The sequence below is a fragment of the Capricornis sumatraensis genome, chromosome 8 (genome assembly GCF_032405125.1).
Source record: "Capricornis sumatraensis isolate serow.1 chromosome 8, serow.2, whole genome shotgun sequence".
Lineage (NCBI taxonomy): Eukaryota > Metazoa > Chordata > Mammalia > Artiodactyla > Bovidae > Capricornis > Capricornis sumatraensis.
Window position 1 is genome coordinate 108,295,191 of NC_091076.1, and position 12,164 is coordinate 108,307,354.

The 12,164-nt window shown below is 56.4% G+C and overlaps 1 protein-coding gene across 1 annotated transcript; it reads right to left on the minus strand.

The window, feature by feature from the left end:
- Nucleotides 1–1,316: 1,316 nt before the first annotated feature.
- SOX9 (SRY-box transcription factor 9) lies at nt 1,317–6,244 on the minus strand. Its single transcript, XM_068977965.1, has 3 exons — nt 5,814–6,244; nt 4,627–4,880; nt 1,317–4,027 (listed from the first exon to the last, which is right to left on the minus strand). The coding sequence occupies exons 1-3, from the start codon at nt 6,242–6,244 to the stop codon at nt 3,135–3,137; spliced, it is 1,578 nt and encodes a 525-aa protein (XP_068834066.1). The 3' UTR covers nt 1,317–3,134.
- Between the last annotated feature and the right edge of the window lie 5,920 nt (nt 6,245–12,164).

Below are 12,164 nucleotides of genomic sequence, written 5' to 3' on the forward strand. Positions count from 1 at the left end.
AGTCACTTCCCCAATCAGCTGGGCTGTGTGCTGGAGGGGGGAGGGGGCAGGGGGAGGGGGAGGGGCAGGGGGAGTGTCTCAGTGTGGGGGTGGGAGGGAAGGAGTGATTTCATCTGTTTAATGAAAAATGACCTGAACGTTTCTCTGATCCTGGAAACTCCCCTGTAACGGAGGCCAAGGAAAGCAGGATTAGGTCTCATTACTTCTACGATGGCTTTGCGTCTTCTCAGAAGGAGTTAAACTCGAGGGAGCAGAGAAAGAAGGGAATCTCATTTTGTCGTGCCACCAGATAAAGCCGGAGACTGAATGAGACAGTCTCCCCCTGGTCCCCTTCGAACAGTTTTACCTTGGCTTCCTTTGCCTTTTGAATGGACACCCCGTTTCTTCCTTGTGTTCATAATCACAGGGGGTTTGCACTATTGAATTCAGACAAGCAAGTCACCTCCTTTGGCATTGTTTCCTCACAAGCCACTGACTTCAGGGTTAATACGTCCCCTCTGACTTCTGCAAGGAAGCAGCGTTTGCTCTGAAGCCATGAGGGTGTTAAAACCACAACCGTTTTGCCAGGAGGGCAAACTACTGATATGCGATTCTCTACGTGACCTAAGGTGGTTGTTGATTCGCTAAGTCACGTCTGACTCTTTGCAACCCCATGGGCTATAGCCTGCCTGTCTGCTCTGCCCATGGGATTTCCCAGGCAAGAACACTGGGGTGGGTTGTCATTTCCCGGGGGATCTTCCCGACCCAGGGATCCCCATGTCTCCCGTGTCTTCTGCCGATATGTCTCCTATATTGGAAGGTGGGTTCTTTACCATTGAGCCACCTGGGAAGCCCTAGGTGACCTTGTAGGGCGGCACTTTTCAAGATCCTGCTTTGATTTTGGTGGACAGTCTTTAGCAGGTTTTTAGGACTGTTAAAAGTACACATAAAACCCCCCAAACATCACAACGACCAGGATGCCACCATTTCTTTGGGGCCCCAATTTTTCAAATCATCCTTTTAACAGGACAACCAAATGAATAAGTCCATACGCCATTTTCTTTTTAATGCAATGTATATTTATTGTAAACAATAATATACAAAAAAAAGGAAGGAAGAGAAAAAGGAAAGGTAAGTTTCACAGAGAAAACAAAAGGTTTGGGGGGACAAGCAAAACAAACGAAACACAAACACAAACCAAACCAAACCTTACCTAAAGACAAAATATGATTTAAATGCCAGGTTTCTTAAGTTACAGAAATATTTTTTTTAAAAAAGATCTGCTTTTATACAGAAATGGAAAGATGCCATATTATAAGAGTGCCTTAAGATTTTATTCTACTGACTTCTAAAACTGTTAATATATCTTTTTTTAAATAAAAAAAAAAAGTTTGCTGTCTTTTTTAAAAAGCAATCCTCAAACTCTCCAGCCACAGAAGTAATTAGGAATTAAGGTTTGTCAGTGGGCTGACCCTCCTCCCCTGTTCCCCTCTCTCTCCAAGAGACGTGCGGGGGAATGCTGCTGACACATCCTTGCACTGTTCGTGTCACCACACACACAGTTCAGACAGCCCAAAGATCTGTGGCAGAAAACACTGCAAATGACTCAGTGATACACTACATCTGCAAACTCTCATGTGTACAAAAAGAGAAACAAGTTTCCAGTTTGTTTTCAACAAAACAACAAAGAGGAAAGGAAAAAAAAAAGACAGACAAAAAAGGCATTTATACAAATCTAGGACAAGGAATCCAAAGAAACTTTTAATAAAAAAAAAAAGATTAAAGAGATAAATTAAAAAAAAAAACTGGTTACAGTTAAGGACATAATTTAACAACAGATGACCGTACCCTTTGAGGACGGCTGCGGCAATAACCTATTTTAAAGAAGGTAAATTTTAAAAATAAAAAAAAAAGAGGGAGTTTTTTTTTTTTTTTCTGTTGTTTTTTCATTAAAACCTCTCCTTACAAAATAAATAATTTTAGCACGTGGAATGTCTTGACGGTTAACTGCTGGTGTTCAGAGAGGCACAGGTGATGGTGTTAGTAAGAGGACTCTAGCATCTGTGTTCCACATGGGGCCGGGGCAGGCGGCCAGGGGGCAGTGTGCTGGGGTACTTATTGGCTGCTGAAGCATTCCCCAGACAGATTTCGTCTCCTTTGCTTGCCTTCTGCTGCTTCAGATTGTGGCGAACAAGCGAATACAGGAAGAAACGCACTAGAAGAGGGGGCAAAGATTTTCCAGCAGCATGGTTTTAAGGCTTTAAGGTGGCTTTTTTTTTTTCTTGTTAAAAAACATATATATGATAAAGCTTACCAGATGCTCACACAATAGTCTCTAGACTATTGTTTACTTCTGTTTTTGCAAAATAAGGCCTTGATTTTTCTTTCTAAGGCAACTTCTCCTTGAATTGGAAAGCCTGAGGAGTTAAGCAAAGCTCACGCCCCCAAACTGCCCAGTTAACACAAATCTGTGGCTTTTGCAGGTTAATATAACACACATCTTTTTTTTTTTTTTTCTCCTTCGTTGGTTTGTTTGTAAGAGAAAGCAAATCTATACAAAAATACTCTGGCTGCAAGAAAAGCTAGGGCACGCTGTTCAAACTAAAGTAGTTTTTAGCTGTTGGAAAAATAAGAGCATTTAATTCTTTTTATCTAAAAATATGTATAAATCCCCTCAAAATGGTAATGAATCATACACAGTACATACTAAAAAATATTTAAAATAGAGAATATTCCTCACAGAGGACTTTCTTTTTCTTTAATTACTGCTAAAAAATAATTACGAAGTCCAAACAGGCAGAGAGAACTGAGCAAATTGGTCACATGAGAGAATCTCCATCGTCCTCCACGCTCGCTTTGAAGGTTTCCAGTCCAGTTTCGGCGTCGGTTCCGCCGGTCCATTCTAGCCAAGAGTGGGCTGGCCACCAGTCTAACGACAAGGCGGTGATGCGTCTGGATAGCTCAACGTTTAGTGTCTTGGGAATCTGCGTCCGAGTCGCCTTCAGCGTTAACGTTGTCTTTAAAAAAAAAAAAAGAGAGAGAGAGAGAGAAGAAAAAGAAAAAAAAATGTCCAAAGGGTCGCGCGTTTGTTTCTTGGGTTCTTTCTGCGATCATCACGGCCAGCACCGTGGGCCCCCGCCCTGTGCGAGCTCTTCTCAGGGTCTGGTGAGCTGTGTGTAGACCGGCTGTTCCCAGTGCTGCGGGCTGTGGGTCTGCGGGATGGAGGGCACCCCCGAGGTGTCGGCGATGGGCGTGTACATGGGCCGCTGCGCCGGGCTCATGTAGCTGAAGGTGGAGTAGAGGCCGGAGCCCTGGCCGGCCGCGTGGCTGTAGTAGGCGCCCGAGTTCTGGGGGTCGCTGTAGTCGTACTGCGCGCGCGTGATGGGCGGGTAGGAGGGGCCGTAGTGCGGGAGGCTGAAGGGGCTGTAGGCGATCTGCTGCGGCGAGTGCTGCTGCGGCTCGCTGTAGTGGCTCGGGCTCAGCTGCTCGGTCTTGATGTGCGTTCGCTGCGCGGGGCCCGGCTCGCTGCCCAGCGCGCCCAGCGCGTGCGCCGGCGGCGGCGGCGGCGGCGGCTGCTGCTGCGGGGGCGCCTGCGGCGGGGCGGCCTGCGGCGGGGCGGCCTGCGGCGCCGGCGGCGGCTGCGGGGGCGCCTGCGGCGGGGCCGGCTGCGGCGGGGGCGGCGGCGGCTGCTGCGGGGGCGGCGGCGGGGGCGCCTGCTGCTTGGACATCCACACATGGCCTGCGCCCGCCGGGCTGGCCGCCGTGCTGCTCACGCCGTAGCTGCCCGTGTAGGTGACCTGGCCGTGCGTGGCCGGCACCCCCGGGTGCCCGTTGGGCGGCAGGTACTGGTCGAACTCGTGGACGTCGAAGGTCTCCATGTTGGAGATGACGTCGCTGCTCAGCTCGCCGATGTCCACGTCGCGGAAGTCGATGGGGGGCTGCCGGCCCCCCTCTGGCAGGGGGCGCCCCTCGCGCTTCAGGTCGGCCTTGCCCGGCTGCACGTCGGTTTTGGGGGTGGTGGGGGGCGTCGGCGGACCCTGGGATTGCCCTGCGGGGCGGCGAAAGGAGAAGCACAGGGCCATCAACCAAGGCTCCGCGGAGGCTCGGGTCCCGGGGGCGCGGGGAGGGCGGGGAGGTGAAGCTCCGGTCTCGGCGGGGGCGGGGGGCTCACCTACCCACCCTCCCTCCTCGCATCCGCGAGGTAGGCGCGCTGCGCCCGAGATAAGGCGTCGAATGATTAACCAGCGGGTACACACTCGGCAGCCCCCTTTTATCAGGGGAAGGTCCGAGGCCCCGGAGGGTCCGGAAGACCACATTGCTACTTGTAGAAGAGCCCTGTGTGTGCTTTTGGGGCGGGGCAGCAAAGGGAAAAAGGGGAGAAGCCCGGTAAAGTTGTAAAGGCATTTTGCCTTGCAATAAAAATTAATCTGTTAGGATGCAAGGATTAGGGGGTGTGTTGTGTGTGTCCAGGGACTTCGTGGGGCCCTGCGGTCCTGGGCAGCGAGGCGAGAACTGGGCGAATGGGCGCAGGGCTTAGTTTGTCCCCTCCCTGGGGAGCGCGCGGTCCCTAAGCAGAGCCTCCCGGGGGGAGGGTGCCGCGCAGTGGTGGGGGCTGGCGGCTCGGCCCGGGGGCGGGGGGCGGCTCACCCGAGTGCTCGCCGGGGGAGTGCACCTCGCTCATGCCGGAGGAGGAGTGCGGGGAGTCGGCCTGCAGCGCCTTGAAGATGGCGTTGGGCGAGATGTGCGTCTGCTCCGGGGCCTCCTCGGCCTCGGCCTGGCCGTTCTTCACCGACTTCCTCCGGCGCGGCTGGTACTTGTAGTCCGGGTGGTCCTTCTTGTGCTGCACGCGCAGCCGCTCCGCCTCCTCCACGAACGGCCGCTTTTCGCTCTCGTTCAGCAGTCTAGGGGCGGCGCGGGGAGAAAGAGAGAGGGGCTGAGCTAGCAGGTCGGTGAGACCCGGAGGCGACCCCCACCCCGCGGCATCCGCGAACACTGACCCTCGCCTCCCTCCCGCCTCCCTGCCTGCCAGACGCGACTGCAGCTCACCGCTTTTCTTTGAAAAGCAAGAACCGCAAAACTTCGTCCTCCTGGTGCGACCTGAGCGTCCCTACCCGCCCCGCCCTCTCCCCTTCTCTTCTATTTTGGAAACGCTGCGGATGAAAATAGCTCCTGCCCTCCCGGCCTTTGCTACTGGATTTATACCCACCCCACTTCCGTCCGCAACACCCTCTGAACATTTTCTAAAAAACCACTTAATCTGCAAAGAGCCGCTCCTGAGGACTGCCCCCCCTCCCCGCCGCCGCCCGCTAACACACACACGGCACCCACCTATTTCCAGCAGCTTCCAACCGCCACCCCCCAAGTCCGATTCCTGCCCGGGGACCCTCGGGCCTTGGTTTGCCCCCGCCCCGTGCATCCCATTCCGGTGGGCGAAGGGCTTGCGCAGGTCGAGGGAGGGGGCGGCACACTTCCATTGCCACTGCGCCCCCCACCTTGGGGTTGACCTTCACAGCCGGGGGCGGGAGATGAGGCTAGCAGGGGACACTCCCCTGCGAGTGTCCTCCCCTCCTCTGCGACGTGCCCCCCCCATCCTCCCCGCCTCACCTACCCCTCCCCCCTTTCCCCAAGAGCAACCCAAGAACTCGGTCAAACTCTCAGCCAAATGACACCTCGTCCCCGCACCCCGCTCCGCCAACCCTCCCCGGCGCCCCCCGCCCCGAGCCTGCAGGGGGACCGGCGACCCCCTCCCGCGGGGAGGCGGGGTGCGGAGAGACCGTCGGGGCCAGCGCCCCCCGCCGCCGCGGAGCCGACCCCGCCGCGCCCGCCCGCCCTACCTCCAGAGCTTGCCCAGCGTCTTGCTGAGCTCGGCGTTGTGCAGGTGCGGGTACTGGTCGGCCAGCTTCCTGCGCGCCGCCTGCGCCCACACCATGAAGGCGTTCATGGGCCGCTTGACGTGCGGCTTGTTCTTGCTCGAGCCGTTGACGCGCACCGGCATGGGCACCAGCGTCCAGTCGTAGCCCTTGAGCACCTGGCTGACGGCCTCGCGGATGCAGACGGGGAACTTGTCCTCCTCGCTCTCCTTCTTCAGGTCCGGCTCGCCCTTGGGGAACGTGTTCTCCTGGGGCCGCGTGTTCTCCGTGTCGGAGCCGGAGCCCGAAGGGCAGGGCGAGCCCGCCGAGTCCTCGGACATGGTGGGGCTGGGGGCGGCGGACAGGCCCTTCTCCTGCTCGTCGGTCATCTTCACGAAGGGGTCCAGGAGATTCATACGCAGGCCCGGGGCAGGGGGCGGGTGGCCGGGAAAGGCGAGGAGCCGCGGCGGCTCGGGCACTCGAGGCGCGGGCTCCTCTCCCCTCGGCGGCCCGGGCGCGGAGCGAGCAGCTCCCGGGGAGCCTGGCGCGTCCCTCGGCCGCAGGAGCGAGGGTTTAGGAAGGCGCGCGGGGGCCAGCCCGCAGCTGCCCGCTCCAAGTGGGGGAAGGCGAACTGGAGAGGAGGAGGAGGGGAAAAGAGAGCAAAAAGCGGGGGCGATCGCACCCCTTCTCTCCTCCCTCCTGCAAAGAAAAGTTCCTGGAGTGAAACTGGCAAGTCTCGGCGCCACTGAAGTTCCAGGTCCGCTCTGCGCTCTCCAACTCCCAGTCCGGCGGCTCTTTAATAAATACAAGGGCCAATCACAGCGCGGCATTTGAGGGGGTTGGCAGGCAGCTGATTGGGCCCGATTTGGGGGGGGGGGAAGGACTGTGGTGCTGGGCAGGGTGACGAGAGGAGAGGGGAGGAGCGGGGCGGCGATCGCAGCCTCTGGTCCCGCGGGGGGTTGGGGGGTGCACCGGGGAAGGCGGGGGACCCGGGACTTCCAAGTGTGTAAGTTTGCTGTCCTCTCTTAATATCAGAATTCGGTGCCGTCTCTGCGCGAATCTTTGCTTGTGTGTGTGTGAGTGTGTGCGTGTGTGTGTGTGTGTGGACTAGGATTTGTCCCCACCCACAAGCATTTCTGTTCAGTTTTCTCCGCGGTCCCGGGGACTTAACTGGGTTTGCAGTATTCGAAAAGCTGTCGCTCCTTCCTTAAATCCTAGCCCAGTTTCCGCTCCTGGAGCCTGCCTCCTCCGAGTGTGCTTAGAAATTGTCTTTTGAAGCAAATGTTTTGGTGACTCAAAGTCCGCCGTTCCTCTGTAATAATCCGTATAAATAGATGAACATGCTCTGGTTCGCCGGGGCCCGTGCGGCTGGTCGGGACTCGGCTGCGCTCGGTGCAAAGAGAATCAATGAAAACCACAGCGAAGTGCCCCGCGCGCGCCGGCGGCCTCAGAGACGCCGGAGCCCCGCGCACTCGCGGGAGCCGGCCCGCGCCTCTCCGACCTTGAACTCTGACTTAGTTCTTCTTCAGCACCCCCGCTCCTCCCAGCCCGCACCCCGCCGCGCGCCTCAGTGACAGGGCGACCATCCCTAGGTTCTGCCCTTCACCTCTGGCCGAATCAGAACTTGAGCAAAGTTACCCCTGGAGAGAGTTCGCTTACTGCTCTGGCTTTCAGAAACCGAACTTGGCGAACGTGGCTGTGCTGGGCCTGGAGGCCGAGGCCCGTCACTGGGTTTGAAAAAGCCAAAACAAATGGGTACCACCGCAGACAAAACACTCCATTTTGGTGGAGTCGTGCTTCTTGCCTGCTTTCACCCCCCTCCCCCCTGCCCCCAGCCTTACAAAAACACCTGGAGCGGTGAAGCGCCCGTGGTCCTGACTTTAGCCGTATCCTCTCTGACTTGCAGACATTCGGAAGTTCTGGCCAGGGGTGTGGGGGTGTTGCTGATGTATTTCAAGTGTGATTTGAGCACAACTTTTGTGTTTACACGAACTGCTTAGTTGGCTCTGTGTTTTGAGAGGGAAGAAAAATCTTAGCCGCCTGCGGGTTCCGTGTGTTGAGAATCACAAATAAACGCACCGCGGCGGAAAACTCACTTTTAAATACCTCGCCCCTTCCCCTTCTGGCTTTCGCCAGGGTTCGCCTCCGAATTAAATTATTGTCACGGTGAATCATCCCTCTTCACAGCAAAGGCTTCTCATTTCTAATTTGCAACTGCGGATATTAGTGCAAGATTTCAAAGAATGTTTTCCTTGGAGAATTTTTTTTTTCTGACATTTCCATTTCTTCTGAAAAAGTGGACATTTGCTACAGGAAATGGAACTCTTCGGAAGGTAGCCAGTCACAAAACTGTGAAACACTATTCACTCTTTAAACGAATGTAACTTACAAGTGGACGTGTCTGACACTCTATAGCTTGTTTACCCGTTTAAGAGACAAGCGTGAATACGCTGGGAAAGTCTAAGAACAACTCCGTCCTTTCTTAGGAGGAAAAGTCCCGCTTAGTAGGGACTGATATCTGTGTCCTAGGGAGGGGGGCAGTTGTTAGTACAATTTGAAAGACACCTGACCCAAGAGGGGACTCAGAGACCAGAACTTCGGGCAGACGCTTTAGCCGGGCCGTCTGTATTTAGCTGCATTTTATTGTGATTCCCGTGTTTACTGGCGTGAAGGCAATGAAGACGACTGTGACTTTTTTTTGTTGTTGTTCACTAAATATTTGTCAAGATAAATACGTACATTTAAAATATATTTTAAATTGATAATGTAATAGGAGCTATGTAATGCATAGAATTTAAAATTGTAACCTAGAAATCTGTATCCCCTTTCTGTTTGTTCCATACCAATATTTTTGTATCTTTTTGAAAACTTAGGATAAACAGTTGACTTTAAAAAAGGGCTGCAATTTTTAGCTGCATCCAGAGAGGGCGCCAAAAGCCCAGAAACTGTCTTAACTCTCAGAAACTGCAGGAAAACTTAGATGGTGGGGGGGGGGGGGTGGTGTGTTTCTCTGCAGGAATTCCTATCCGATGTGTCCTCCCATGCAGGTCCACCTCTGGGCAGCCCAGCGAGGGGAACTGGGAGATGCGTCGTCTGTGGGGAAGGGGTGGGGGTAGCATTTGAGATGCCTGACGTTTCTGTTCTGCCCAGAACTGGAACACCGAGACCGCAAGGACCCCCAGCCCCAAGGTGCCAAGCGTCACGGAGTGCCAGGACCAGGCCGATTCTGGCGCGTGGGCATCGTGGATCAGTCAGTGGGGGCGGCAGTTTTGCATCTCTGCAGGCAGCTCCGGCGGGTGCCAACCCCCACCCCCACCCGCCCTCCTTGCGGGGACTCGGTTCGCTCCAGGGTGTGACTCTCCCCGGGTTGCAGGTTGACCTCCCTGAGCTGCCAGGGAAAAAGGCTCGCAGCCCCCGACCAGAGCCCCTGAGTCAGAGAACCCGAGGGAAAGAAACCCGTTCATAATATTCCAGTTGCAGATGGGGAAACTGAGGCTGTCGACCCAGTTTGAGCTAGAGCGTTCTTCCCGGAGCTGAACAGTCTGGGCGTGGGGGGCTGAAGGAGATCAGGGGCGCGCAGACCGACCAGAGGGGCGAGCGCTGGGCCGCACTGCCCCAGTACAAGGCGCGCATTCGAGTCCCGCCCGCGAGGGAGGCAACGCCGCGAGTCTGCGGCCGGGAGCCTAGGCTATCGGTGCGAGCGTATCCCTAGGGAAACCGAGGTCTGGGATACGCCTCCCCCTCCCGCTCTCTCGGCGTCCGGGGCCGGCGCCGGGCTCAATTTCCCCAGCTCGGGCGGCCGGTCCCCCTCCGCGTCTACGCGGGAGCCAAGCAGGAGCCCAGCGTAGCTGGCGCGCAGCGAGTTCCGCGCGCCTAGGGCGGCGGGGCCCCTCTGTCTCCGGTTGGGGGGGGGGGCCCTGTGGGCGGAGGGGGCTCCCTTTTGACTGCGGAGGCGGGGGGACTAAGGACCGCGACCTCCCTCCCTAAAATTCCTTGGCCAAAGTGAGGACTGTGTCCAAACCGTTTTCTGCAGGCAGGCAGGTCCTAGGTGGGGAAAAAAAACCTAACTGGTGGGCATGCGAGCGGCAGCGTCTCCCGCGTCTCTCAGCCCCGGGCAGTGTTTTCTGTAGAAGTGCCGGGGACGAGGGATGCCCCTGCTCTCCGCGAACATCCCTGGCCGGGTTCCCTTGAGGCGAAAGAGCCCAGCCCCCGGCGGGACCCTCAGGCCCTGGCGCCCTCCCTGAGCGGCCTGCGGATCCTCGTTTTTAGCACCGTTTCACCGGGGCCCGAGCCGGCCTGCCCGTCTCCCCAGTTCGCGTGGGACTCCAGTTCTCTTTGCGAAGGAGCCGCAGGTAAGCTTGTCTCAGGACAAGCGCCGGGCTGCGCGGCCACAGCAGAAGGGAAAAGGGAAGTGCCAGGCGGCTCCGTCGGGGTGCAGTGAATATCTGTGGACCGGCCAGAGAAAGTGACCTCTGCACCTCGCAGGCCTCCAGACCTCCTGGCAGCACGTCCCCAAACGCCTTCGCCTGTGTGTGTGTGTGCGTTTCTCCCCAAACGGGCGCCCTGCCCGGGGAGGTGATCCGATCTGTGTCGCCCGAGATTGGAGCATCCCGGCGCTCCTAAAACTGCAGGCCGAGAGGGGGCATTTCAGTTTTCTCACCCCCGTCTGTTTTCGCAGAGAAAGCGGGGTGCGGTGAACGGGAAGTGTCTCAGGAAGGAGGCAGGAACCCGTCCCCCTGCTCCGGTTGACGCGGCCCGCCCTGGGGGCAGCGGAGGCTGCAAACCCGCTTGGCGCCCCGGGGCGCGGGGATCCAGCCAAGGCGAGAGAGACTGGGCGAGCTGGCTAGTCCGGGACTGGCTAAGAGTCCGACGGGGAGAGGAGGGAAGAGCTGGCAGTGGGGACGTCCCGGCCTTGGCCCCAGAGGGACTTTGCTTCCAAAGGGAGGGTGCTGGCTCGCTGTCTTTTTTAAACCTTCCTTTTTCGAAAATATCTGTTTTTAGTCAAGGTACCAGGGAGACGGGCATCGTGCGGATTCCCTCCAGGCTTCTCTAGGATGGCCCGCGGGAAACTTCCTAGGACTGTGTGTGTGTGTGTGTGTGTTCGTCCCTCCATAATTCCCATCTTTAAGAAAAAAAATCTCTGGGGCATTTTCAGCTGATTTAAAAATACAAATAAAACCAGCGCTAGACGCAGCGCTGCCTCCTTTGCCCTGGACTCCGCAGGGGTCAGGGCGCTCACTTCACCCCAAGCGTTTTCCCTGTAGGTCACAGAGTCCCACCTGCCTCCCCTGGGGTCCTCTTTCAGCTTAGGTGTCTTTAGTTCCGGGGAGAGAACTAACAGAAAAGAGCTGAGATTTTCAGGAGTTTTGGACAATTTCCCAAGGGGACCTGGAGCTTTAGAATGAGGACTGCGTCTCACTCTGCAGGGCCTCTACCCAGCTGCTGCCTCCGAGATGTCCTCGTAGCTGGGACATCAGATTATTTCCGATCTGCATGAATGGGGCAGGGGGAAGGGCTGTCTCCGTCCAACCTAGAAAAAGAGCGAAATGGTATTATTACACAATTCCAAAGGTGACTGCCAGAATTTAAGACAAGTGATCTTGTGTCTTTCTCGAAATCCTTTTCTATCTCAGCAGGACCGGATGCCCGGGGCACGTTGCATCGCCCTGGTTTCTGGAACCCGTAGTTTCGAGGGGCCAAGTCTTCCTGTGATGCCATGCTGATGCCGAGTGGCCTGAGCCGGGCTCCTGGGCAGACGATCAAGCTGGGTCACCAGCCCTCTGGCCTAGCTCAGGCAGCTGCCAGAGTGCCTTCCACCCTAGGGCCCCGGGAAGGCCAAAGCCATGAAGTCAGTCCCCAACTTTCCGGTTATCCCGGAGTGACATCTTAACGCTGTTGGTTCTCGGTGCTGTGACGTTGCGAAAACTGCAGAGGGTGGGCGGACCGAGAGCCCCCTGCTTAAACAGCCCCGGGGCATCATCAAGTGGGGTCCCCAGGGAACCCGGAGATGCACTGGGCTTCCTGCCTTGTCATTGTTTATTTCAGATTAATTTCTTGGCGCTCAGGCTGTCTGCAAGCAGGCAGAGGAGGCCAGCAGCATTATGACCGCATTGCCTCTGGGGGTTTGGTTCAAGGGAGAGGCAAGGGCTGTCTCTCTGTCCTCTCTTTCCCAGCTTCCAATAGGCAGATGAGGCGTTTTGAGAAAGGAGTTTCATTCTTTTCCACCCGCACTTCTCTCTATGACATTTTTCTCCCAAGGCCCTTTCACTGGTGTAAAAGGAATAAATAAACTCTTAAATCCCCCCCACACACTTTTTTTAAAAATGAATGTGAAAT

What these genes read in the sequence shown, in the direction of transcription:
- SOX9 (XM_068977965.1), bottom strand. Translation starts at nt 6,244, where the DNA reads ATGAATCTCCTGGACCCCTTCGTGAAGATGACCGACGAGCAGGAGAAG. An exon ending in ACGCTGGGCAAGCTCTGGAG is followed by an intron (nt 4,881 to 5,813) that starts GTAGGGCGGGCG and finishes CGCCGCCCCTAG; the next exon opens with ACTGCTGAACGAGAGCGAAA. An exon ending in CTCCCCCGGCGAGCACTCGG is followed by an intron (nt 4,028 to 4,626) that starts GTGAGCCGCCCC and finishes GCCGCCCCGCAG; the next exon opens with GGCAATCCCAGGGTCCGCCG.